Here is a 25,989-nt window from a genome sequence, read left to right as displayed (position 1 = left end):
ATAAGACGACTGCAAAAATGACATAAAAATACCAAAAGAAACACAAAATGACTATAAAAACTTACAAAAGTAAGGAAATAAACACAAAAGAACAACAGAAATGCAAAAATAACTCCAAAAACACACAAAATTATACAGAACAGCAAAAACACACTTTTTTGTTGTTTTTATAACAACACACAAAATGACCCCAAAATCACACACTAATTATTACAAAAACTCATAAGACAACTGGAAAAATCACAGAAAGATACAAAAAATAGCAATAATACACAAAAAGTATACAGAATTAGAGGAATATACACAAAATAAAACAGAACGACTCCCAAAACACACAAAATTACAATGGACAGCAAAAACACAATAATTACAATAAAAACACATAGGAAGACTGGAAAATTTCAGAAAGATACAAAAAAAAAAGCAAAAATACAGAAAATTACTTCAGAAAACACACAAAATTAGAGAAAGATACAAAAATGAACAATAAAAATGCACAAAATGAAGGAAATCACACAGAACAGCAATAAATACACAAAAATGATAGCAAAAACACAGAAGGAGACTGCAAAATTGACTGAATAATATAAAAAAAAAAAAAAAACAACAACAAAAAACAAAAGGACTCCAAAAACATACAAAATTAGACAAAAACAAGAATAAAAAAACCACAAAAAGAGCAAAAATGACACAGAATAATTGTGTGTGCGTACCATCAGCCTCCTCCTGCTGAGCCTCTCTCTCCAGCCTCTGACGCAGCAGCTCCTGCTGTTTGGCCAGATATTGTTTAATGAAGCTGTTCTGACACATCTCCTCTCCAATCTGTTGCACACAAGCACAACTGTTAGCAGCAGCAGTGCATGCTGGGAAAGCTTTTATCAGACTCATCTTACTCCTGTAGACTGTTTACCTGAGAGTTGGGCTGTAGCCCGCTGTGAGACGAAGACGACTTCTGAAGGTTTTCCAGCATCAAAGCCTGAAAGAGAAAGACTTTGATGAATAACACAAGTTGATCAAAACTTAATTTAATGTTAATTTATTCTATCCATTAATCCAAGTATTTTATTCAGGCTGCATTATTTCGTTTCATTGTATAATTTATCCATTTGTTTTGTCTGGTCGTCCTCTCGAGAGCCCAAAAAAAAGCTGACAGAAATACACATGATGCTTTTTATTGTAGTTTAATGACTAATAGTAAACACTCATGTAGTTCTGGTTAGTTGAAGCCATATATAATCAAAAACAGGCAAGCGTGAGGCAATGACGCACTTGTACATCTTTATTGCTGCAAAAATTAAAAAAATTAAAAAATCATTAATGTGCACTGTCCCTATTAAACTAAAACTAAACATTTTAATTTGTTTTTGTATGCGTTGTTTGTTTTGTTGCCTATTTGTGTGATGTAAGTACTGTCTGGTTTATAATCATAATAACAAAGTTTGTAAAGTAGTATTTTTTTGTGCTACAAATGCGGTATATTTACATCTATTGCTGCAAAAAATAAATAAATGGATGTTTATTAATGTGAATTGTCGCTATCAAAAATGAGTTCATTAATTAAATTAAAAAACGTAACCCAGTGGTCTCAAACTCTATTCTCCAGTGTTTACAAACCAAATAAAATCCTACAACAAAAATATTTTTCTTGACTATATATATATATATATATATATAAACATTAAAATATATCATAAAAACAAAAATTCACTCGTAACTTTTAAAAAAATAATAAATAAAGTTATGTATTTTGAAAAAAAGATGTTGACTAAAACTTCAAAAGACTAAAATTTAATCAAAGTAACAGTAAGTAGATTTTTTTTCTGTACTCTTACCACCCCGGTTTATGTTTTATTACTTTTTCCATATTTATATTAAAATTTAATTAAGTTCACATTTTGTTAAAAAAAATAAATCTCCTAGGTGTTTTTTTTTTTTTTTGGAATGTTTCAGTTGTTTATAATAAATGTATATAAAATGTAGTTAGTGCTGTAGCAGTAGTAGTTGTAGACCCCTGATGTAAACACATGATGAGCTCTGGTGGGGGAGGGGGAGCACTTGGACTTCCCACTATTTATTTTTCTTTCCGCCCCTGGTGGCGACCAGTTTAAAAACTCCCGGTGCAACAACTGGTTTAACTGGTTCACCGTCACTTTAAAGAGAACAGATTTAGTCGGTTGTTATTTTTTTTTTTTTTAATCACCGTTTACATCGCAGCGCGTGCCCCTCCGTAGGATGCGCGCTCCCCGGCCTGGTACAGTACAGTGTGCGGCTGAGTGCGCGTTCACGCTCAGGTTAGGCCTCCACTTGACAGGTGCACGCTCAACTGTGTGCAACACGGCGCGAGCCACTGAGCTTCACCCCCCTCCACTGACACCTAAGGGTGCCCCGTCAGTTACTGATAAATGACCGACTTATGGTCCGTGAGCAGCACTGCGGGTTGTTTGGTTCCCGCTCCGGACGGACGGCCTCGGCGTCAACGTTCTCTCCTGCTAAACTTTAGCCAGACTTCGACATTAACGGACGCAACACGGGCTCAAACTCACCCCTTTGAGTCGCTTGATGAGCGTGTTCTTCTGGCCGCTCTTGGGTAAGTTTCTCTGCTCCAGGGCGGCTTTTAAATCCGCAACTCGGAGAGATTGAAGAGGTTTTCCATCCAGCGTTAAATCCTCGTCCGCCATTTTGCTCCCTCCGCTTGTCTAAACTCCGCCGAACGAGCGTCAGCGTCGCTACGGTCTTTGCTCGGCAATCTCCGGAGACTCTCGGCAATAGTCGGAAACACTCGGCAAACCGAGTCCCGTTCGACAGTGACAACTGTAGTAAACATGATTTAAGCTATTCTTTTTTTAATCTTTTAGGTGACTATTCCATATATTTATATTAAAAAAGTCAAATATGCATTATAATACACAATATAAACACAAAACGCCAAATATTAGGACGTTTTGGGGGTTACATAACAGTTTTTAACACGTTCGCTCATTAGAACATGAAAATCGGCAATATTCGGAAACACTCGGCTTGCCGAGTCCATCCCGACAGTGACAGCTGTAGTAAACATGATTTAAGCTCATTTTCTTCGCCTTTTAAGTCGCTAGTCCATACATTTTTTAATAAAAAATTATCAAAATACACAATATACATCCAAAACGTCAAATATGAGGACGTTTTTAGGTAACTTAAGTTTTTAACACGTTTTCTCATTAGAACATAAAATATTGGCCATATTCGTTAACACTCCGACAGTAACATCTGTAGTAATAACATATTTTAAGCTAATTTTCTTCTTTTAAGTCATTACTCTATACATTTCCTTTAAAAGAAGACCATGAAGATTTAAATATGCATTAAAATACATAAGACGTCAAATATTGGGACTTTTTTTTTTTTTTTTTTAAACACGTTTGCTCATTAAAGCAGAGATTCTCATCTGGTGGATCGGGACCCAAAAGTGGGTCGCGGACAGCTGGTCAAAAATACATATACCTAAAGTCATAATGTTGGACTTGTCATTTTTATATAAACTTCTTTTGACAGACATGCTATAAAATGCATGTTGCACAGGAAAATATATAGATTTAAAAAAAAAAAATTATATGCGTGTTTTCAACAGTTATTTTTTTTAAAAAAAACTACATTTGGTTGAACATGCAAATAAAAGCAACAAGCAGATAACAGTTTCTTTTTTTATTTAATAATACAAACACAATTTTCTCATTTGCAAAAAATGTTTTTGTGCATCCTGAATTGGAGTACAAGACAAACATCAAATGTAGTGTCAAAAGAAAATAAAAATCCAGCTTTTTTTTTTTTTAATGACAACTGGAGAACAGAAACGTTGTGCTTTCACTCAATGTTAAAGATGAGACATTTTACCTGAATATTTTCCATAATTTTATGGATTCTGTTGCTAAAGTGGGTTGCGATTTTCCCTAAATTAACTTTTTTTCACCCATTTCTCTGAAATAAAATCAAAATTAACTGCATTTTACTCTTAACACATGATTACGAGCTCTTTAGTCAACAAAGGGCCTAAATAATATGTAATGTACAATAACATATTGTTAATTCAGGGAAAAAAAATGACTATTTCCATTCTTATTTGAACGGAATACGCTTCTGTAGAGAGTTGGTACATATAGTGTAAAAAGCCGTTAAATTTGTACAAAAGAGAACAAACCCATTGATGTGTAACAAATATGTTTCGTTGCAAACCTCACAGAAATCTTTCCTCAGTGAGTGATCACGTGCATTCACAATTTAGAAAAAGAAGCAAAACAAAGCCGTGCAAAAGGGAAATGTTCAAGCCAGTAATAATAAATATGTGTACCTCCACATGGTGGCGCTGCGGGGAATAAAATATCAAAGTGATAATTCAAAGGAGCTGCAACAGTAAGGAGAGGGATGTGAAATGTTCTCGTGAGGATAAATAATGCAAATAAGTTTGCAAACGTATTGCCTGAAGTCTCTGAGCTGTTGACAAACTGCATAATAATTCAATATCTCTTTATTTACACTGCTCTGTTTAGAGAGATTGCGAGTGCAAAAAAAAGAAGGGAATTATATGAAAACACAGTCAAACACTGATGAACATATCATTACATTTTTGTGCCATATTTTCCTTTAAACCAACAGGAACTCTTACAATTTCCAGCAAGTTTATTTAGTTTTCTTTTTTTATTAATATGTTAAGGTTTCACTTTTTTTTCCAGGAAATTTACATTGATCTGCTGACATGTTTCGACTGTCAACTGCCAGTCTTCCTCAGACGCTTCTACTAATCACTTTGATGTGTCCTCATAAGTTGTTACTCAAAAATGTGTTCTCAAAATAAATGTGCGTATCTTTTAACGGTTTGGTCGTGGCGCCTTCGCAAAGTTGCTGGAGAGATTCCTGAGCCATCTTCCTGACAGCAACACTTTCTTGCAAAGCAAGGGGAAACATCATCCAGAGGTGACTGACCCACACTGGATCATTCAGCTGACTCTACTTACTGACATTACCTGTCACCTCAATTCTCTTAACTCGCAACTCCAAGGGAAACAAGCTTCCAGGAGATGTGCTGAAAGCAGTCAGAGCATTACAAAACAAAAGAACTGCTTTGTGGCTACCTGACAGAGAACTCATCCATTTCCAGATACTCAGAGCAACAATATTAAGGTATATTGGGTTTTAATTTTTATTTATTGATACGAATAATATGGTATTTAAGTTTTTCCTATTCTGTGGAGGAAGTTTCCTCAAAACTAAGCTCTTACTCTACGCCGTTGGGGGTTTGGACTTTTCTATAGATACCGACGTCTGTCACAATCATGAAACTTATCAGAACTTTCCTCTGCAGACAACAAAAGACTGAGCACGTCTTTCTGGTGAAACCCTCCAACAAAGAGGTAAACCTTCACTAAAACGATAAACTTGGTGCGAGTTGTGAGGACATTCTGAGGATAATCCTGGGCCCAACTAACAGGATGAAGGCACTTTGCAAGCAAAGCTCCAAAAAAAATCACAGAATTAACATTAACCACTTCTAACAAAATCTCTTTTGTTGTTGCAGATCCTTTGATATGCAAACCGAGTCTCTCTCCACAGACAACATGAACATGGTTCCCCTGATCATCATTCTGATTCTGGCTGTATGCGGCAGCACCAGCCAGGGGTCCACTTCACCATGCGTCAACACCAGCCCTCAATCACAATACAGCTTCATCCATAGATACGTCCTTCATTATGTGTTTGACAGGAACTGTCTTACAGCTTGGGAAAAGTAAGAATAACTTAACTTTTTTCGACATCAATAAATATTTCATCACCGACTACGTAATTCCGGACCACCTACAACAGGCAGTAGTTAGTATCTGATGGTCTTCAGACTAATTATAGCAGGCATAATTTTGAAATTTGGTGACCTAGTAATAAAATGTCAGCCTTTATAGATAGTTAACATCTTTATGTCCACAGCTACATCAGAAAGAAAGGCCTGTGGTGTATAGAACCAATGCAGAGCTTCCTGGAGTCTAGTCAGGACGACATCTGATCCACCAATGGAAGTCGAGTTACCAACAGTGGTAATTTGTGCATGAGTCGAAATGACCGATTGGTATATGATGTCTTTAAGGACCTTCACCGCTGTGAAACTAATCTATGATGGCTGATGACGATGGAAGTTGGATATAGAGGATTCCCAGCTCAATCGGTGTGGAATCAAGAGACAAAGGTTGGGCTTAGAGACCACTTGAGGAAAGCAGCCATTCATAGACTGGGGGAAGCAGCGGAGAGAGCCCCCTGTTGGCTCTGGCATAAGAGAGAGGACACAAGCTGGAAACCTGGAGGAGAGGGGCAGCTACCTGGCCAGTCACTGCTGACCCGCCAACTGGAGAATGATGTGGTTAAAGGTCGAAACACCCAGTGAAGGTTGGAGATCACCTGAAGACCTCTCTTACAGGCCAAGGCTTCACCCTTTAGAAATGGGTGTATGTTAGCATCGTAGATGTATTATACAACCGTGACTGAGACAAACTGCTGTGGTTGTAGCATGTAACAAGGTGAGGAACGTGAACCGCTGCCTTCCCGTCCACTTCCAGTGCTTCAAAAACCAAAACCCAAGTAACTATCCTTGTTCGTAAACCAATGCTTAGTTCGATTGACGAATCAAATTCTCCTGCAAGCTTGTTTGAACGTGTTTGTTTTGCGATACGGAGCTAAAACTGTGCCCATTTTAAATAACTGCTTGAAATGGGGTCAAGTTGAAGCCACTGATCTTTTTAGATGCTTTCCAGAGATACTGGAAAAGCATGATTGTTAACGCTTTGTTCAACACAACCGGAGAATAAAAGTCTGCCTGATGAAAAGAGTGTTTTATTTATTTCTAAAACAACTGAGAGGTGATATGATGTAGAGCCACACTGATTAAAAGTAGTTGAAGCTTGGTTTAGACGGTGGTTCTTCTTTTCTTCCAGGGAGTCACTACCCAAATCCTTTAACCAAGACATTTGAGTTCTGGGGGTTTCTGGTCTAACGAGCTGGAAATCAAGTTTGTAGATGACACCGTAGTTTATATTAAGAGAAAACTTGAGGAGAACCTGGAAAAGTGAAGATAAACACGGTAAGAAGAAAGAGTTAAAGGAAGACTTAAACCATGAGATGGAATGAAACAAATGAACGTGGAGAAACTTTGAATAGACAGATGGTTTGAAAGACAGAATGGTGGACAGTTTGACTTTTTTTTTTCTTAGATGTTGTCTTACTGTGTTTTAGTTATTTCTAAAAACAACTGTGAGGTGGTGATATGATATAGAGCCACACTGATTAAAAGTAGTTGAAGCTCTGTTTAGATGAGGTGACTTATTTGATGGATCCAGATAAATCTGAGTCACTCAATACAATTATTTTAATCACCTGAATCTCTAAAGCCCAAGTAATATATATATATTAGATAGGCGATAATATCAACCAGTATTTGCCATAAAATGTAATATCGTTAGACATCCCCTACCTATTTTTATAAAACTTTCATATACAAAGTTTAACCTGCCTCAAATTTGATACACGACTGTCCAGCCCTAAAAAAAACTCAATGTTCACATTGACATGGGAGCTTTAATTCCTCTTTAATTCAGAATAAAAGTTAAATCCTCTTTAAACTGACCATGTAAACACTCAATTCCTAATGCAGATTTTATTCCGAATTAAACTTAAATCCAAATTAGGTGGTTGATTTATTCCGATTTTAATAAATCCTTTATCATGTAAACACTTAATTCTGCTTTAAGTTAATTCTGGTCATTCTGCGCATGCGCGACATGCAGCGATGTTGCGCTGGTGACGACACAATCTAAGATGGCCGCCTGGACTAGAGCTGAAACTATTTTATTCCTGATCAATCAATCAAACATTAACATTATTCAAAAATAAGACAAAATGAATATGCTGGAAGTATTACACAAAAGTCAAGGACACATCAAAGCGATCAGCAAATGCCTCTGAAGTAGACTGGCAGGTGACAGTCATTGAAACATGTCAAGAGATCAAAGTAAACTTCCTGAAAAAAAGTTTTCGGAATAAATGAAACCTTAACATAGGAACTCTTACCCTTAGCTTTTGTTTTTCATATATCACTTTGCCTTTAATCCTTTGGGGTGAGAAACAAACATCTTACTGGATTTGAAGATGAGGTCAAAGCAAAACAAGACATGTGGAAACAGGTGAACTGGGTCGACTGGTTTCCTTTCCATGACTGTGACGAGGGAAGAAAACAGGATGAGGCAATTCCTCCACCAACCGCCACTTTTGGTACGGTGTGAGAACATGCTGGGATTGATCATGTGACTTCGTAACCTTGCGCGTCATCTTATGGGAAATACCAACACAACACACACGACTGAGCCGTCTCCTATAAATAAACCCCTGCATGCTGCAGCTCAGAACCAGGATGCAAGGGACTTCTTTGTAGTTATATTAGTGGAGCGGGAAGGGGGCGGGATGAATAAATAAATAAAAGGAAGGACAAAGGTGTCTGTTGTTATGTGAAAGGAAAAGGAAATAAGTATCGATCGGGCATCAATAAGTTAAGACTGAAGGAAAAACACGGTTGTTATTGTTGTGCTTGTGGAACCGGAGCATGGATGACGGTGTACACGTAGAAAACAGACCAACACATATCTTACTTCAATCCAACACGACGTGATAAAAGACTGTCAACAAATAAGGCATTTCAATAGGATAGAGTGTGTGTCTGTGTGTGTGTGTATGTGTCAAAGTTTTGTAGGTAAGTGTGGATCACGAGGAGATTTCTGCCAGGCGCTGCAGCAGTGTGGAGAACCCCGCCGCCTGGTGGGACAGCTCGCCCACGCAGTCCACCATCTTCTGAGTGGCTGACACCGACGGGTAGCTCTGGGCGGCGCCCTTGGTGGCCACGACAACCGCCTTCAAGGCCTGGCACAGCCGTCCACCTGAGGTGGTGACCTGAAGTAGGCAGGGAGAGTTTTCATAAAGTATCAGGTGCGCGTATGTCCGTGTGTGTGTGCACGTGCGTTTGTGTGAGAGTGTGTGCATGCATGCGTGTGTGTGTGCGTTTGCATGTGTGCACAGTACGTGTGTGTGCACGTGCTTATGTCTGTGTGCGGTTGTGCGCATATATGTGTGTGCGGGTGCGCGTGTGTGTGTAGCTGCCTGTGTGTGCATTTGTGGCTGTGTGTGTTTGCGCGTGTGCTTGTGCGTGTGTACGTATGCGTGCGTACCTTAGCTCTGATGTCAGCAGACGTCAGGAGGCGTGACAGTGTGTCTCCTATGAAAACGAGCTTGTGCGCCGTTACGATGAGGCTTTTCCCTCTGGCGACGAAGACGCGCGGCGGCTGGTTGCCTTGGACGCTGCCGAACAGCACGTTGATGGCGTCAGCGAGGCAGGACAGGTGGGCCAGGCTCTGCGACGAGTAGAAGGACAGCAGCTCCGAGTCCTCCAGGGACAGGCTCACCGGCAGCGGGGGGGACGGCGTCTGACGTGCAGGGAAAACGACCAATTTAAAAACATGTTTAAAGCTGCAAGGGATGATGAATTTTTGGTGTCATAGATTAATAAATCAAAAATTATTTGAATTATTTGAAACTATTTTTAAATAGTTGAAATTGCTGCACGAAAGTTTATTTTCATCTCCACCGTAAACACTCTGTTTATTGATATTGTCAGAAATGTTTTGTGCATTGCATTGTGGGATGTGAAGTCCCGTAGACAGATGCATTGAAGTGTTTTTTACTGTGATTTCTTGTGTTTCGGTCAATTACGAACAGATGAATATTTTTTTAATTTTGAAAGATGAGTGATGAGGATTTTTTGATTTTTCAAACAGATCCAGAATCACTATTATTGATCCAGTATATTGATAATGGAATATTCCAAGGCACAATAAGGTCTATTTTTGGGTACAATTTTGTCATAGTCCATTAAGTACTTTTGACATAATCCTACAAACAAACAAATGTAGGTGAAAGTATATTTGCAGTTAAATATTGTAAAAACAACAACAACAAAAACTAGGTAAATGTAAAAATATTTAAATCAGTGAAAACAACAATGAATGATAATAATTTGCATATTAAAATTAGCAAAAATAAATAGAATTAAAAAACTGACATATCCTGAAGAAAAAAAACTACATTTATTATTTATAAAATATAAATTACTAAAATCAAATATACAGTATAACTACATCAATAAGACATGGATTATCAGTGAAATAATGATATTGAGTTGCTTTTCCTGCTTGATTTTGTGCATGTGCTGACATCCGTGCTGCCTTATAGCAGTATTAGTGTGATGACATTCACAAAGCTGCTTTCCTCCAACAGGCTGCACAGATTAACCATCCCCAACACCAACAGCAGCTTCTTCTTCTTCTTAAATCGAGTTAGAACGCTTTAGCACTGAACACAGTCTGAGACGCTGCGTACAGAATGACTGTCTGTCACTGATTGTCCTGAAGGCTCCTCTAAGGAAAGATTGTTTGGAGTTTACAAGTGACTTCTTGTTGCTCAGTACAAAGAAATAAAGGAAGAAGAGGAGAAAGACTAAGACTGGGGTGGTGAAAAATATGACCTCAGTCTGAGGGCTGGGGACACCAATGGGGAAAAAAATGAGTGAAATGCAGTGTCATGTCTACAACTGCTGACTCACCCTGAGCTCTGTACTGATAGTGTGTCCGTTCTCAGCCAGTCCATCAGGAGTTGGCTCTGGTTTACCCTGAGGAGTGATGGGAGGACAGTTAGTGCAAAGAACAAAACCAAGAAGAAGCTCATAAGTTTTTCGTGCACTGATACAATCTTTTAAATTAATAACATAAAACAACTTCCATTCTCCACCAGTCATCTACTTATATGATGCACCTCAGTAATAAAACCTTCATAAGTTCATTCTTATTTATTAAAAAAACTGATGATATTTTGGATGACACTAAAATATATTTTCCCAACTATGTTTAACATTCACATTAAGGTCCAATCTTACATTTTAAAAATTCCCATTGAAAGTTAACAACTTTCCTTGAATTTTGCAACCCTAGTAGAAATGATAGGTTGTTATTTTGAAAGGATGCTAATATTATTGTTTAAATATGAGTTATTCAAATTCTACTGGAAAATTTCCACCGCTTTGCAAACTTATTGACAACAAATCCAAACACTTGCACATATTCAAAGTTATGGATAAATAATGGACAACCATGACATGAAAATGTAAAAAATACAACAACCTTTTTATTTACTCAGTGCATTTACATGCAGCTTGAGAAACCTGAACAAACATCTAAAGTTGCGTTCACACGCAACTTTAACAACTAGATTATATTTAAGCGACGCAACTCGCGCGATTAAGTCACTGTAAGGGCGACCGTGGCTCAGGTGGTAGAGGGTTGTCTTCTGATCGAGAGGTAGGGGGTTCGATCCCAGTACCTGACTATGTGTCGAAGTGTCCTTGGGCAAGACACTGAACCCTAAGTTGCTCCCAGTGGTCGACTAGCGCCTTGCATGGCAGTCCTGTCCCACTGGTGTGTGAATGTGAGAGTGATTGGGTGAATGCTGATATGTAAAGCGCTTTGAGACTGCTTCAGTGTGGTGATAAAGTGCTATATAAAATCAAGTCCATTTACCATTTACCATTTAAGTCGCTCAAAGTCTCTTCATGGGCGATTCAAGAAAATATAGTCGCTGACGCAACACGACTTCAGCGACCCTGGCGACTAGATTACGTTCTAAATCAATGTAAATGACATGATGTCAAGCAACCTCCCTTCAAGCGACGTGCGATTTCAGCGCCTCAGTCTTGCGATCTGAGCCGCTGGAAGTTGAAAAAGTTCAACTTTTCAAGCAACTATAAGTGACACTGTCGTAACATCCAATCAATGAGTTTCTCCCCAGGTCGTCACGTCACTGGGGTGAAGTGATGAAGTGAGCAAAAAGTGTGATTATGTTCAAGCGACTCATCAAGGGCGATTTAAGCAACTATAGTCGCTAAAGTCGCGTTCGGTGTGAACGCACCTTTAGTCTGATGGTAACTGTTATTTTAATGCACGTAAATAGGTTAGCTCGCTTATGTAATTGACAATCAAGCCAACAGTGCATATTGCGAAGTTAACTCGGTTGAACATCGTCCAACAAATGCACTTTTAGATGAGCAAGTAAACCATTTTCATGCTGCGACAACAGAAGAAGCTGAACGTCTTAAAATACAAGATGAACAATGTTCATCAATTTTCCATCTGGACAGCTGAGTGTGTGATTCTCCTTTATGTTCCCTTTTTATTTAAAATCTAGATTTATTTGCAATTCCTAGAAAGCATATGCACACAGATAATTTCTTGTGTTGTGCAAATATTGAAATATTAACAATAAATATAAAAAAAGCCAACAAAGTGAGATGAAGTGACCTGAATGAAGCATTTACTGACCTGTAGCTTCACGTATCCAACACTGTCTCCTGTTGGTACTGGAGCCACCACTGGAGTCAGCCCAATCCCAGCGTACTCATTACTGGGATCGTCCTCGTCTCCATCATCAGCTCCCAGTGTGACGGTGACAGTGGACGGAGCTGTTGTGAGGGGGAAGGCGGGCTGAGGGGTGGGGGGCAGGGGCCTCTCCTGGATCCAGCTTCCTTTACGGGAGCCCATCCCACCTGAGGGTTTCCCATCAGACCCTGGTAGTGCAGGCAGGGGCCGGCGGGACAGGGAGTCCTGGGAGGGGAGCCGTGGCCGACCCTGAGCCTGTAGGAGCAGAGTGCTCTCCTCCAGGGAGCGCTGCACTAAGGTCAGCAGGCCCTCAGATGGAGGGGCCACGCCCACTGCCGACAGCGCGGGAAGCAGATCGGACAGCCGGGCCCAGGCCTGCTGCAGGGGCGGGGGTGGATCCCCGCAGTGACTGGCTTTCCACGTGGAGAGGATCTCAGCCAGGGAGGTAGCTAGGTCTCTGGATGACAGCGCCGACGCAGAGCAGGATGTGGCCCCGAGCACGGCGAGGACAAGGCCAGACAAGGACGCCCTCCACTGGACGTCACCGGAACCGTTGCTGGAGACGGAGAGGCGCCGTGTGGAGGTCGACGACGACGATGAAGAGTGAGGGAGGATGTCGACAGTCAAAGCCGGCATGTCGTAGATCCCGCAGTCAGGCTCTGAGGAGTCCCGTTTGTGGTCGGCGCCATTGGAGCGCCTGTCCGGCCCCAGCGGGGCGGCGTCCTCTGAGGAGACGTGAACGTTGGATTCTCCTGATCCAAGAGGAACGCCGGGTAGTGTAGGAACGCTGTAGACTTCATCATCAGCTTCATCAGGTTGGACGTCGGAGGCAGACAAATTCAGAGTGATTGTGGGAACGTCATAAACCTACGAGGAGAAAGAGAGAGAAGACTTCTAGAACCTTCCAAATGTGGAGAGAGCATCTTCACAACCAGGATTAGGATGATGCCTATTTACTGAAACTGAACCGTTTCTGTCTGGAGTTCAATAATCAAGTTGGAACTTCAAAAAGTTTAGCTTGACAAAAAGGAAAACAGCATCTTCAGTTATGAATCTGATCAAAATGTGTAAAACACATCTTAAAACATGCAGTTAAGATTTAGATTATCGATACATTTTAGCGTCGGGACTTTATCATGTCAATTGCGATTAATTAATTACAGACAAATAACGCACTAAAAAAAAAAGCTTTTCTTTCACTGCAAACAGCACAAAACCTTTTTTATTGCATGAGTTCCCGGTATACCCATATTACTGATGCACAAATCACACAAAAATACAAAAAATCCGAGGGCGTGACACGTGAAAGTTAATTTTAGTAAAAACATTAGACGATAAACTAAAGTCCAGTTTTGTGCAAATTGTGTGAGTGTCAGCCATGCACTGTTTAAGGGGGAGTAAAGGTCCCTTATGAGAGCTCTCCTTCTCTGCTTCATTGTCTACGACCAAACCGCAGAGTTGGAATCGTCACCCCCTGAGGTTACAGATTTATTTTGGGTCACAACTGTTTTTATTCTGTTTCTGTAAACAAAAGAGGGCATCTTTAACATTTACTGATTATTTAAAGCAACCAAAAGCACCACAAGTTGGCATTTTGACCGAAAAAACTGGCTAAATGATTTAAAAAGCAGGCTGGATGTTTCGCTCCAATATAGGAAACAATGGGTTGTTTACAGGCAGTGGGCGCCCTGTGACGTCATCAATCACGTGATTTCAAGAAGAAGGAACACAGGCACTAAAACGGTAAATAAACAAATAAAATAATAAACTCTAAATAGATACCTATTTATCGCTTGCCTGTTTGGATTTTTCACACTGCCTCTCGCATTAAATAATATTAATAAAACAAAAAACACTTTGTATATAGCCCAGTCATTTAAAATGATTTGCATAAATAAATAAGTAAATTTGTCTCTTTTTAAACATTTGTTCTATTATTTGTACTGAATGTTTGCGTTGGCTGATGAAATATTTATGTTAACCAGTTTAAGGAGGTGATAACACAGTGTTGGAGCTCATACTGTATTTACAATATAACAATGTGTGTATTTTTGAATTACAAGTGTCTTTAAGAGCAGGAGGTCCAAAGAAGTTGGACACACATGATAAAAAAAAAACATGTAAACTTAGCCTAAAAGCCTGCTTAGAGCTATAATTATAGAAACGCTCGCTGACCACCAGTGGGTGACGCGTTTGTCCTGTTAACATCAAAGCTGTGGGGCAGGATGAAAGGGGAACAGGGACTCCCAACAGCTGGCACTCATTTCCCACTGACTTTAAAGGAAGACCAGTGGGAGACCAGTGAGGTGGTGGTGGTGGTGGTGGTATGCTCCTGAACAGATGGGTGTGACTGCTGCGGGACAGAAAATAGACGCAACATTTGGAGTGGAAAGACAGGCTCTCTGTGGAGACGGAGACAGGTGTGGCATTACTGTGTGTGTGTGTGTGTGGGGGGGGGGGGTAAACCCTGCTTCCTTAAGCTGCTCCACTTGCAGAGACATGAATTCAACCTACTGGTTCCCAGAGTTATATTACAGCTCTGATGAGAAACAACCAGTCAACTTGCTTCACACGTAGGTGCATAATCTGGAGACAGGATGACTAAACCTACGCTAAGGCGGAACTTGAAAAACTTATAAGGAAGATTTGGGGGTTTAATATAATCCACCTCTATACAATTTTGTTTTTTTTTGTTATTGTTTATTGTTTCTTTCATATAGAAATCACATAATTTAAATAAAATTGAGAAAAAGTGCTAAATTGGGTCCACTAATTTCAAAATTGCAGAAGTGTTAGAAGAATGTAAAGAAGAAGAAGAAAAAGAAGTAGATTAGGTGGAATCCGTACAGAGACAATTCTTGGGTGGGAGGATACACCAAGTTGACGATACGAAGGAAAGATGATAATCAACTCATAATAACAATACGATAATTTTGAAAAAAAAAAAAAAATGTACAGTTGGACAAAACACCCATGCTTTTATTCTGACTTTTACTCCCACATACCTCTGTCTCTGGGTCAGATGGTGGTGGGACACTTCGAGGGGTGTCGTAGATGCCGTCGTCATTCACATGGGCAGATGGGACTGGGTGCTGCCACCTGCCACTGGGAGGGGTGTCGTAAACCTACCGAGGAAACAAGGATGTAAATCTAAATACCAGGACACATATCAGACATAGCTAATATTCAATATTTACTGTAGTGTGATTTAAAAAAAAGAGAGGTTATGGTGTTGATTTCTGCGAAAACTGATGAAAATTCACCTTATGTTCTCCATTAAACGGGTGGGCGAATTAATGTGTAGCAAGTGTACAGAAGAGCACATTTGTCAAAATTGGCACAAAATCACGTGCTACAAAATATTGCAAGACTGCTTTGTCACATACGATCTCGCAATTTGGTGAGATTCGAGCATAATGTTTCGACTTTTGAACTATCAAAAAAAAAAAAGTATTTCTAAGAATTAAAGGGCCCATGTTAAGCTAAATGGACTTTTCTGTGCTTTAAACATCATAAAAGTGCTACTAGGGCTTCATACACATGCCCAAAGTGTTTTTTCAATGATTCCCTCAATCATTAGTTCCCACTTTAAGGATGAATTTGACGCGGCACTGAGCCGGAGAAGCCACGCCTCCAGGAAGCTCTCTGCCGTGATTGACATGTAAACAGACACACCCACAAAAGTGAACATTTCAGTGTCCTTTGTGCAGTGCTATGTATATATTTTCTACAGCCTATGTATGTACCAGCGAACGCCCCGCCCCCACGCTCTGTCTCGTGTTTATAAAGCAGCATGAGCTCAGCTACGGAGTGGGTGGGAGGAGGGCGGGCCGTCTTCTGGGCCTACGTCACCGTGCGGGGAGGAGGAAGTCAGTGTCCCGTCTTTAGACACGCCCATTCATGAATATGCATAAGTAGGCCATAAATCAGCCTGTTTGTGTGGATTTGCTCAGAAAGTGACTTTTCAGAGGTTAAAACTCTGGAAAACAGGCGAGTTTTGGAAAATAAACCTCAAATACTATGTTTTTGGTGTTCGTAGAACAAATGGAGATGGGTGATATGGGACCTTTAAAATAATTTAGCGCTTTCAAACATTTGTGGCATGGTTTGATTTTGGGACTTACTTCGTCTTTTCCATTTTTAAAGTAATTAATGACATAGTAAAAATAATATGGAAATAAGTGTACCCTGAAATGGAATTTGGGGAAATTTAAAAAAATGAAATTTTGAATGTGCTTTTAATTGCACAAATTTTCAAAATTCACATTTGAGAATCAAAATTGAATTTGTGTCACAGGCATTAAGTGACAAGTAAATGCAAATACTGCGCAGGCATCCTCAAAGTTTTTTTAAAGTTTTGAATGAAATGACAGTAACCTGGGTCTTTGAACACTTTGATTACAAAAAACAGTCAATGAATTTATTTTTAGTTATATTATCTCGATTACCAAAATATTTGATAGCTGCAGCACGAGACCAAACCATTCTTCACATATCTTCAGGTTAGCTTAAAAAAAAATCAAGCATTTTCTCAAGAAAGCATAGAGGAGCTTGAAGAATGTCTGTGATGGAACAGGGACGTGTATCTTTATAAAACAATAACTTCCGCTCCAAATTAGACTCAAAACATAGGAAAAGCTGATGTATTAGTTAAGGCAGGGGTTGTCAACTGGTGGGTTGGGACCCAAAAGTGGCTCTTGGATCCATTTTCAGGAGGATGAAATTACAAGCATTTTGCCACTGTTAATATATTAATATAATAATATAGTTTGCGTTTCTGGATAAAAACTATTTTGAAAGAATGAACTTCACAGCTATTTAGGTGATTATTAGTATATAAATATGTATATCTAAGTGCAACAGATTTTAATGTAAGAGTTTTTTATAATCCAAAGTCTCACAGATTTCAGTCCCAGTTTGTTTTGATGGTCGCCTACTGAATTAAGAGTTAGTGGGACAGTCTGGAATGTTCCAAAACAAACGAACACAACCTCGAGCGAAACTCTGAACTTTGAACTCTTCTCCAGTCTGGTTTGTTTGAGTGTAGCACTGATTGATCTGTATAAAAACCAATTTTTTTAAATTTGGTTTGTTTCGTGGTTCTCGTACCTGATCTAAGGCATCGTCTGAACTCTCCAGATGATCTCCGTTCTTCTCCAGCCCGTTGCTCATCCCTTCCTTCCCATTCTGGGGTATTCCCGCTTGTTTTTGCTCTGCGTCCTGCTGCTGCGCGCTAATAGGATTCACCTGAGCGCCGGCTTTGGCTTTAGGCTCGTCTTTCCTGGTTACCCCCCTCACTGGAGGAGCAGGCGGAGGCGGCTTTCGGGCGAAGTTTGGCGACCCTGGTGTCCTGACCTGGCTGGCTCGGATTAGCAGAGGGGAGCCGCGGTGTGCTGCCAGGCCGGATTTGGCCCTGCCCACATTGGCGGGAGTTCCTTTGAGCAAAGGTCTGGGTGATGCCTGAGATTGAGGGTGGTGTGCCACGACGGTTGGAGGGGTTTTGTGGATGCAGGCTGCTACAGATGTGGGCGCTAGATACACCCCCGGCACCTCTTTGGAATGGAGCACATTGGCGGCTCCTGTTGGCGACTGGTAAACATCATCGCTTGCTAGCGGCGTGCCTTTAGGCACTAAGTAACAGTCGTCCGAGTATCCAGCAGGAAGGGTTTCTCTCGGAATGAGATACGTGGTGTTGTCTGGATGGTCGGCTGGCCGCGGGGCCGCGCTGGGGGCGAGGTACACCGAGTCCCCAGACTGCTGTGCTAACAATACTTTAGGGCTAACTGGCGTTTGATAAAGAGTTCCCGACATGTCTGTACCTCGTCCCCTCAGAGAGGGTGAGCGTGGCCGCCCCCCTGCCCCGATGTCCCAGTCTGGCCTGGGCCGGGTGCCGGAACTGGAGTGGGATCGTGGGCGTCCGCCCTCATCTCTGCAAAGTTCCACAGGCCTCGAAGTCGAACCTCGGCCTTCGCCGGCCACGGGGGGTGAAAGATAAACTCCATCCACATCGTCAGTACGAGGACAAGGAGACAGGTAGACAGAATCCTCATTTGGGCCTCGCCGGGGATCCGTGGCGGTCTGGAGAAGTTTGAGGCGGTTAGCGGGGGCGATGCCCTGCCTGCCGTGAAGAGAGCAGAGCCACCAGCCGGGACCGCCGTTCTGCTCCTGCTCCAGAACCATCAAGATGTCGCCTTTCCGAAAAGCCAGCTCCTCGGGGCTTTCCGCCGTGTTGTCGTACAGAGCCTTTGCCAGAACCGTCTGGAAAAGAGGAGGAAAAGCAAACATCAGACTGACATTATGTGCAGCGGAGCCGGCTCTATTCGATTAATCATTGAAATAATTAATAGACTTCTTGATTACTAAAGTACTTGGATAGCTGCAGCCTGAGACCAAACATTTCTCCACATAACTTCAGGTTAGCTTAAAAAAAGCAAACATTTTCTGAAGAAAGCCATTGGGGAGCTTGAATAACTTCTTTGTTGGAAGATTCTCTGTTTTATTACTTAAGTTTGACGCCTGATGATGAAGCCATTTTCAACAGGAATGTGCATCTTTATAAAACTATAACATTTGCTCCAAATTAGACACCGATCACATTGAATTGGTCGCAAAACATCTCACCAACTTTGGGACAATGACTGAACAAAACAGAGGAAAATAAACTGGAGTCAACTGGTGAGTTGGGCCCAAAAGTGGGTAGGGGTTGCAAGCATTTTGCCAGGAAGAAAGAAGTTTTAAACATTGTGTGCTTTTAGTTTTTCAGTATCTAATCCAGGGGTGTCCAACCCATTTTACTCCAAGGGCCAAATGCGGACCAGTTCGATCACAAGTGGGCCACAGGTTTTAGGCGCCAAAACGAACAATTTCAACACTTAAGTACCCAAGTTTGCCCTTCTAGTTATAAATTAAACAAAGTATGGACGGCATCAATAATATCTAAGCAATAAGTGACAGATACTTAAATGTCCTTTGATGTATTTATTTTTTGACCATTTTTTATTTAATTTGGGGAGATTTTGTGGAATAATTTGAGAAAAATTGCAGAATTTCTTAGAGTTCTTTCAACAAAAATGTACAACTGAATTATTTGGTAATTTACACAATAATGCATGTTTTTCTCTGTCATTTTCATTTACTCCTGTGGGCCGAATCAGATGCTCTGAAAGGCCAGATTTGGCCCCTGGGCCTTGAGTATGACACTTGTTATATAACCACTGATAACATACATCAGAAGTGGTCAACTTCTATCAGAGCGGGGCCCACAAAAATTTGATTGTCTGATCCAAGGGCCACATTATAAACATTTATGTTAGCATTTATAAAAATGACCAATCTGAGCATGAATACAGGTTGTTTTTGGTTTTCTTGGTGTTTTTTTTTAGTTTTTAGACATTTCATGTGTTTTTGAATTACGCTATTTTCTTGTCCATATGGTGATTTTTTGTTGCCTCTGTGTGTTTTTGTTTTTGTGACATTTTGTGTGTTTTTTTTACATTTTGTGTGTCTTTGAAGTCCTTTTGTATAAGTTGCATTTTGTATTTAAGTGGTTGTTTAGTGACTATATTATCATTTTGTGTACTTCATTTTGGACATTTTGCTGTCATTTTCTGTGTTTCTGGAGTTGCGTGTGTTATGTTGGGCTTCATATAACTTCCAAATTCATGAATTACAATTTTGTTTTGGGGGCCGCACAAAATTAGACCGAGGACCACATGTGGCCCCTGTGCCACCAGTTGTCTATGTCTGATATGTATGTTTTCTCTCTAAATTAATTTTTTTTTTACAAATTTTGTTTTTTGTACCAATTTTTGAAAGAATAAACTGCGAGAAAAGCATCTGGAAAAAAGGCGGAAAGCAAACATCAAGACTGACAGTAATTTCCATCAAATTATGCGCAGTCGGAGCCAGTTCTTAATCGACTTGTCTTGACTTCACACATCTGCACTCCACAATCAGGCACATTGACGGGCGGATAGAGGCGCTGATTGTTGAGAGAGTCGGTGAATTGGGGCGAGTGTGCAGATCTGGCAAAGCGGCCAAGTGAGAGAGAGGAGAAGGACAGCAGGCGGATTAGCAATCAAACATGAGGGAAAAAATGGAAAAGCCACGCACTAGCGTCCCCGACCAAAATCCACAGCTGCGGTCATATCCACGCCGAGGTGGGGGAGGGATGGGGTGGCACCGATGCTGGAGGATCAATGATGGGATGGACACGGGGGCTTAATGCTAATGAGCGGATGAGATGGAGAGGAGGGGGGGAGGGGATAAGAGGCACATCTGTCCTCGGCTGTTTAGGGTTTAATTGCCGACCCAAAGCCAGAGAGTCAGCAGCCCTTTCATTTTCCACACACACACGCACACGCACACGCACGCGCACGCACACGCACACGCACACACACACACACACACACACACACACACACACACACACACACACACACACACACACACACACACACACACACACAAACCCCCCCTCTGGGACTGCTAGTCTCCACTGAGCCATGTGGGACACCCCTTAGGCACAGTAATGGAGGCTCCGAGGACCAAGATAAAAATCTACACGAATCAAACACAGTCCATATTAAAACAATATGGAATCTTCTGCAACATGTTGACTTTCAGTTCTTCTTTCTGCTAAAAAAAAAAGAACCATTTTAGCTAGATTTGATCGTTTTAAGGAGGTTTAAAACAAAAAGCTAGCAGTAGAAGCGGTTGGTCACTTTATTCCAGGTCAGGAGTCAAATTACACTAGCGTCTCGATTCTGCAAGTCAGCGGGCTGGATTTACAGGAAGCGTGCAGCTGAAGAGAAGTAAGAAAGTGTGTGTTTTCGAGGAGCCACATTTCAGGGCAGGAACCTTTTTTTAATGTAAGTCACGTTACAGAACATGTGAAAATAATGTGAGAAAATGTGATTTTCCATGTGAACGCTGAAGGCTCAACTGACATGTAAAGTTAAAAACAAACATATCTTCAAGGAACGCCAGGGAACTACAGCAGAATCAGAAAAGGAAGGAAAACGATCCAAAAAATGAAGAATTCATACTTAAAATAAATAAATAAATAAATAACTGAAGTTATAATAATATATAAATAATAATAAAGGCAAACTTTTTAATCTCAAACTTACCTTTAATAAGAACTTTGAAAGTAGATAATAAGAGTAATATGTTAAGGTTTAATTTATTCAGACGACTGTTCTTTGGGAAATTTACTTTGATCTGCTGTCACGTTTTGACTGTCAACTGCCAGTCTTCTTCAGAGGTGCCTGCTGATCGCTTTGATGTTTCCCTGACCTCCGCATAATAATTCTAGCAAGTTCTTTTTGAATAATATGTTGAGCTTTCATTTATTCCGACAACTGCTCTTCAGGAAATTTACTTTGATCTCCTGACATGTTTCGGCTGCCTGTCTCCTTCAGAGACATCTCCGAATGGTTTTGATGCTTCCAACAAGTTATTTTTGAATAATATGTTCAGCTTTCATTTATTCAGACAACTTTTCTCCAGAAAATGTTCCTTACAAGTTTCGACTGCCGACGGACAGTCTTCCTCAGAGGCACCTGCGGATCGCTTTGATGTTTCCTTGACTGTTTTGTACTAATTACAGAAAGTTCTTTTTGAATAATAACTTAAGGTTTTATTTATTCAGACAACTGTTCTTCAGGAAATTTACTTTGATCTCCTGGCATGTTTTGACTATCGACTGCCAGTCTTCCTCAGATTCGCCTGCTGATAGCTCTGATATTTCCTCGAATTCTGTGTAATAATTCCAATAATTAACATTAACACATTAATCAAATAGAAGACAGAAAGAACTTGCTGGAGTTAGATAAGAGCATTTGTTTTTTAAAACATACACTTTTTCTTTTGATACAGTAATTTAGAAACATATTTAAGTATTTAAAGTTTCAATAGAATTTCCATTACTAGAGGTCTCATAAAAAGAAAACAATTTTTTTTTAAATGGGAATTGATTAAAGAAAAAGTTATCTTAGGACGTGTTCGTTTTTATATAAACTGTTTAATTCATGAAGCCAAACATCTTAGGGAGGAAAGCACCGTCTTTACCCTGCGACTCGAGTGCTGACTCAGCGGCTTAGATCCAAAAACACAAACTCCAGCTGAAGAAGGAGGAGGAGGAACTGAAAGTCCACCACTGCCTGGTTTCTGTTTGTGGGTCGAAGCCTGACTGGCAGACATGTTGACTCACTGCTTTAATATTTGACTAAAAAGGTTCACAAACATCAAAAGATCACGTGAACGTCTGCTTTCGCCGACATCATGATCTCGTTATTTCATCCAGGTTTTGGAAATCTTTCCAACTTTAAATTCATCAACCCTTTTTATGGGACGTACCATTGCCAAGTAAAAAGCATGTTTGGTTAGTAAAATTAAAAAAAGAAAAAGACTTGATTTAGGAAAATTAGGTTTTTGGTTGTACGAGATCATAACTCAGTTTAAGTATTTAATAAACTCTACTGTATTTGAAACAGTTTAACTGCTTTCCCCCTTAATGTATTCCACTTTTTATAGCATTTCTCATTTGAGAACAATTCTCGAAGATGAAAAAATCCTAATAGGTGAAAAGATAAACACGTACTGAATACGTAGAGTAGATACGGCGTACGGTGACCATGGGTACCTTGAAAGGCGCCTTTGAATAAAATGTATTATGACTATATTATTATTAATGTTCGACGTCTGACAACATTTTGGCACAATATTGGTTTAAATAATATGCACAAAAGTCAAGAAAAAGAGGATCTGATGCTGACTCAGCAACACACCGCATCAACAAATACAACGAAATAACAAAATTTTACTGCTTCAGCTAACTTACGCAATTTCTTTAGTTTGTACTAATACGTCCGTGCTACTGAAATATTAATATCTTTTAATTTAAGTGCATGCATTTGTATGAATATTTGGCTTTATATAAAGTTCATGAGGGTCCATAATAGTAATATCACATAAATATAATGTCTAATAAAGCATTTTTTTATTTATTTTTTTGCTGTAATACATTTATTTTATTTATGTATCTGTGAACCAGTAGGTCACACACATATACACACATACATTTAAAGATACAGTGTATGTGTGTGTACATACAGTATATGTGAAGGGGGGAAATTTATATTTATTTATATAAAAAAAAAAAAAATAAAGCGCGTTTCCTTCCCTTCATTTGTTTATTGCCGTTACGTAGCTCTGCAAACACTTGCGCATCTACGTTTGTATATCTATTAAGGGTGAAAGAAGAAATCAATTCAGCCATATATCGCAATATTTCACCGCGCGATAATCGTATCAATAAAAAAAAAAATTCCAAATATATTTTTATAATCATGTTTTTGTATATATATATATATATATATATAAATGTGCCAATATAGCGCGTAAATGCTCGATCACGCATTTTAGCTTGGAAGTTGATTACACTTTTTTTTTTCCATAAAACATACTGTACACTTTTATAAATGTATGTGGTTTCTTTTAAAAAAAAATTTAAAAAAAACTAACAAAATCAGAATCTGTTCATTAAGATAGTTAAACTTTTTTATTTAACAGTTTGATAAACATACCACTTGTTTTTGATATTTTTAATTTAATTACAGTTAGTTACTATTAACTTGTTCTCGCAAGTTAAAAGAACAAATAAAAAATTGTATTTCATACCATTTTGTACTTGAAATTATTGATATTGCGTTATATATATATATATATATATATATATATATACATATATCGTATTTTTTCGTATCGAGATATATCGTGCCATGACATGCAAACCGTGAATTGTATTGTATCGTCAAATTCATGGTAATGCACACCTCTATTATCTATACATAAATGCCCCATTCCCTGATCTATATTCGTATATAAACTCAACGAAAATCCAACAACAAATATTAAAGATAAGAAAAACATTTCTTCTAAGATTAAATCAAAGCTAAAGTCAACGTGTGTAAATCGATATGTAAAGAGGAATGTTATATATAGTAGTTGTTAGAAACTTGCTATAACAGTCTAATGTTTAAGTTGTGTGTCGTTTGTAATGTATTTCAGCAAAAAAACAAGATAAATCAGTGCATTTCTTGCTGTTTTTGGTCAGTTTTGTGTGGTTTTCCTTACTTTAAATTGAAAATCTGTTAGACAAAGAGTGAGAAAGTACTCACTGAGACAGACATCGCTGCTGTGCTGCTATTGTTGAGTCTTTGGGAAAGTCTTCGGAGGGTCCATGAAGGAGAGAGAAAGAGACCGGCTTTAGGGTCGTGAACCCCAGCTTCACTCCGTCCCGAACATCGCTGCAGCTCGTGTGAGGAAAGGTGAGGGTGTGTCCTTCATAGCTGAGTGTGTCTTCTTCTCCTCCTCAACCACACCTCCACAGCCTCGGAGGATGAGGTAATCCAGGCCTAGCTTCTCCCCTACGTTAGCCACCGTTAGCTCACCGCTGCTTTTCTTCATCAACGACGACAAAATGCACGCACCGTTTCCCAGCGTGTCCACTTAGATAATCTTATCGTTTCCGCCTGCAGAGTAAAACTGGAAAGTCTTGCAATTTTTATCCTCGGTAAACTTCCACTCGGTGCTCAACACCGAGACGTAAATCCACTTCTTTTCATGCGTGAAAATCTGCGGCGTTCAATCATCTCCGATGACAACAAATTCACCCCCGCCTCCTCCGAGAGGGAATCGCAGATCTATAGAAGTTTCTGATAGTGATTTCCTCTGTTTGTACAGTGCAAAGGTTTATCCATATTAGTTACTAGTCTGATAAAGAACTGCAGCGTTGGACAATGGGCTTCTGTGATTGGCTCGTTTCACTGAGATGCATTTACGGACCCCTGAGTTTCCCAGTACACGTCAATGTACATTATTAATCTCCGAAAATGTGATCCTTTCTGAATACAAAAATTTTATAATATTATTATTATTATTATTATTATTATTATTATTATTATTATTAAGCATTTTACCTCTGGGATTAATAAAGGAATTCTGATTCTGATTCTTTATGATTATTTAAACAGCTCCGCTTTATTAAACAACAAATCCTTCTTTAAGATGAAACCTTTTTAATTCATGTTTTCATTATATTTATGTTTCTTCAGTGTTAATACACAACTCAAAAAGACTTTTACTCACATCTTGCAAACATTTTTCTTAAAAAATATTTTGCTTACACATTTACAACAAAGAACAATGTTATATTTAAAATAGTATTCTTTGAAAACATCATATTCATCCGTTTTTCTTACAGAAATAATTTTTCTATTATAATTAGAAAAAAAATTATTAATCTAATATAATTTAAAAAAATATAATTATGCATAGAAAAATAATGATACTAAATAAATATAATGAAGTATAATCAAAGTAATTAAATGTATCTAAAATAATTTGAAAACATTATAAATTCATTCAGATAATTAGTTAAACAAATAATTATACATAGAAAAATATTATATCAGATACATACTGTATAATAAAATAA

General features: G+C 39.3%; 2 protein-coding genes and 1 long non-coding RNA gene across 6 annotated transcripts in view; 1 reads left to right on the top strand and 2 right to left on the bottom strand.

Annotated features, from left to right (window-relative positions):
* Nucleotides 1-2,724, bottom strand: part of acin1b (apoptotic chromatin condensation inducer 1b) — a 29,685-nt gene extending 26,961 nt beyond the window's left edge. For both annotated transcript variants that reach the window (XM_028474172.1, XM_028474173.1), the window contains exons 1-3: nucleotides 2,544-2,724; nucleotides 911-976; nucleotides 714-822 (exon numbers count right to left, since the gene is read on the bottom strand). In XM_028474172.1, coding sequence (XP_028329973.1) covers nucleotides 714-822; nucleotides 911-976; nucleotides 2,544-2,678 — 310 coding nt within the window. In that variant the 5' untranslated portion in view covers nucleotides 2,679-2,724. The remainder of the gene's footprint in view (nucleotides 1-713; nucleotides 823-910; nucleotides 977-2,543) is intronic.
* Nucleotides 2,725-3,922: 1,198 nt separating this feature from the next.
* LOC114480879 (uncharacterized) lies at nucleotides 3,923-6,770 on the top strand. 3 transcript variants are annotated; one of them, XR_003676177.1, is made up of 4 exons: nucleotides 3,923-5,157; nucleotides 5,289-5,387; nucleotides 5,552-5,761; nucleotides 5,956-6,770. It is a non-coding gene; the product is annotated as an uncharacterized LOC114480879 (long non-coding RNA). The 3 variants fall into 3 exon arrangements; XR_003676176.1 differs by having other exon boundaries at nucleotides 5,339-5,387; nucleotides 5,552-6,770; XR_003676175.1 differs by having other exon boundaries at nucleotides 5,552-6,770.
* A 936-nt stretch (nucleotides 6,771-7,706) lies between these two features.
* On the bottom strand, nucleotides 7,707-25,145 carry efs (embryonal Fyn-associated substrate). The gene is made up of 7 exons (XM_028475282.1): nucleotides 24,671-25,145; nucleotides 17,598-18,746; nucleotides 15,494-15,613; nucleotides 12,432-13,355; nucleotides 10,664-10,729; nucleotides 9,234-9,488; nucleotides 7,707-8,958 (listed from the first exon to the last, which is right to left on the bottom strand). Exons 1-7 carry the CDS (start codon nucleotides 24,680-24,682, stop codon nucleotides 8,773-8,775), a joined length of 2,712 nt encoding a protein of 903 aa, XP_028331083.1. The 5' UTR covers nucleotides 24,683-25,145; the 3' UTR covers nucleotides 7,707-8,772.
* Nucleotides 25,146-25,989: the final 844 nt, after the last annotated feature.

The sequence above is a fragment of the Gouania willdenowi genome, chromosome 18 (genome assembly GCF_900634775.1).
Source record: "Gouania willdenowi chromosome 18, fGouWil2.1, whole genome shotgun sequence".
In the NCBI taxonomy this organism is placed as follows: domain Eukaryota; kingdom Metazoa; phylum Chordata; class Actinopteri; order Blenniiformes; family Gobiesocidae; genus Gouania; species Gouania willdenowi.
This window is presented reverse-complemented; position numbering and strand designations above follow the sequence as displayed.

Excerpts from the sequence above, each read along its gene's own strand:
- efs (XM_028475282.1), bottom strand. Across the intron at positions 13,356-15,493 it reads CATCTGACCCAGAGACAGAG|GTTTATGACGTTCCCACAAT; the intron begins GTATGTGGGAGT and ends TTCTCCTCGTAG. Across the intron at positions 9,489-10,663 it reads CTATCAGTACAGAGCTCAGG|ACGCCGTCCCCCCCGCTGCC; the intron begins GTGAGTCAGCAG and ends CCTGCACGTCAG.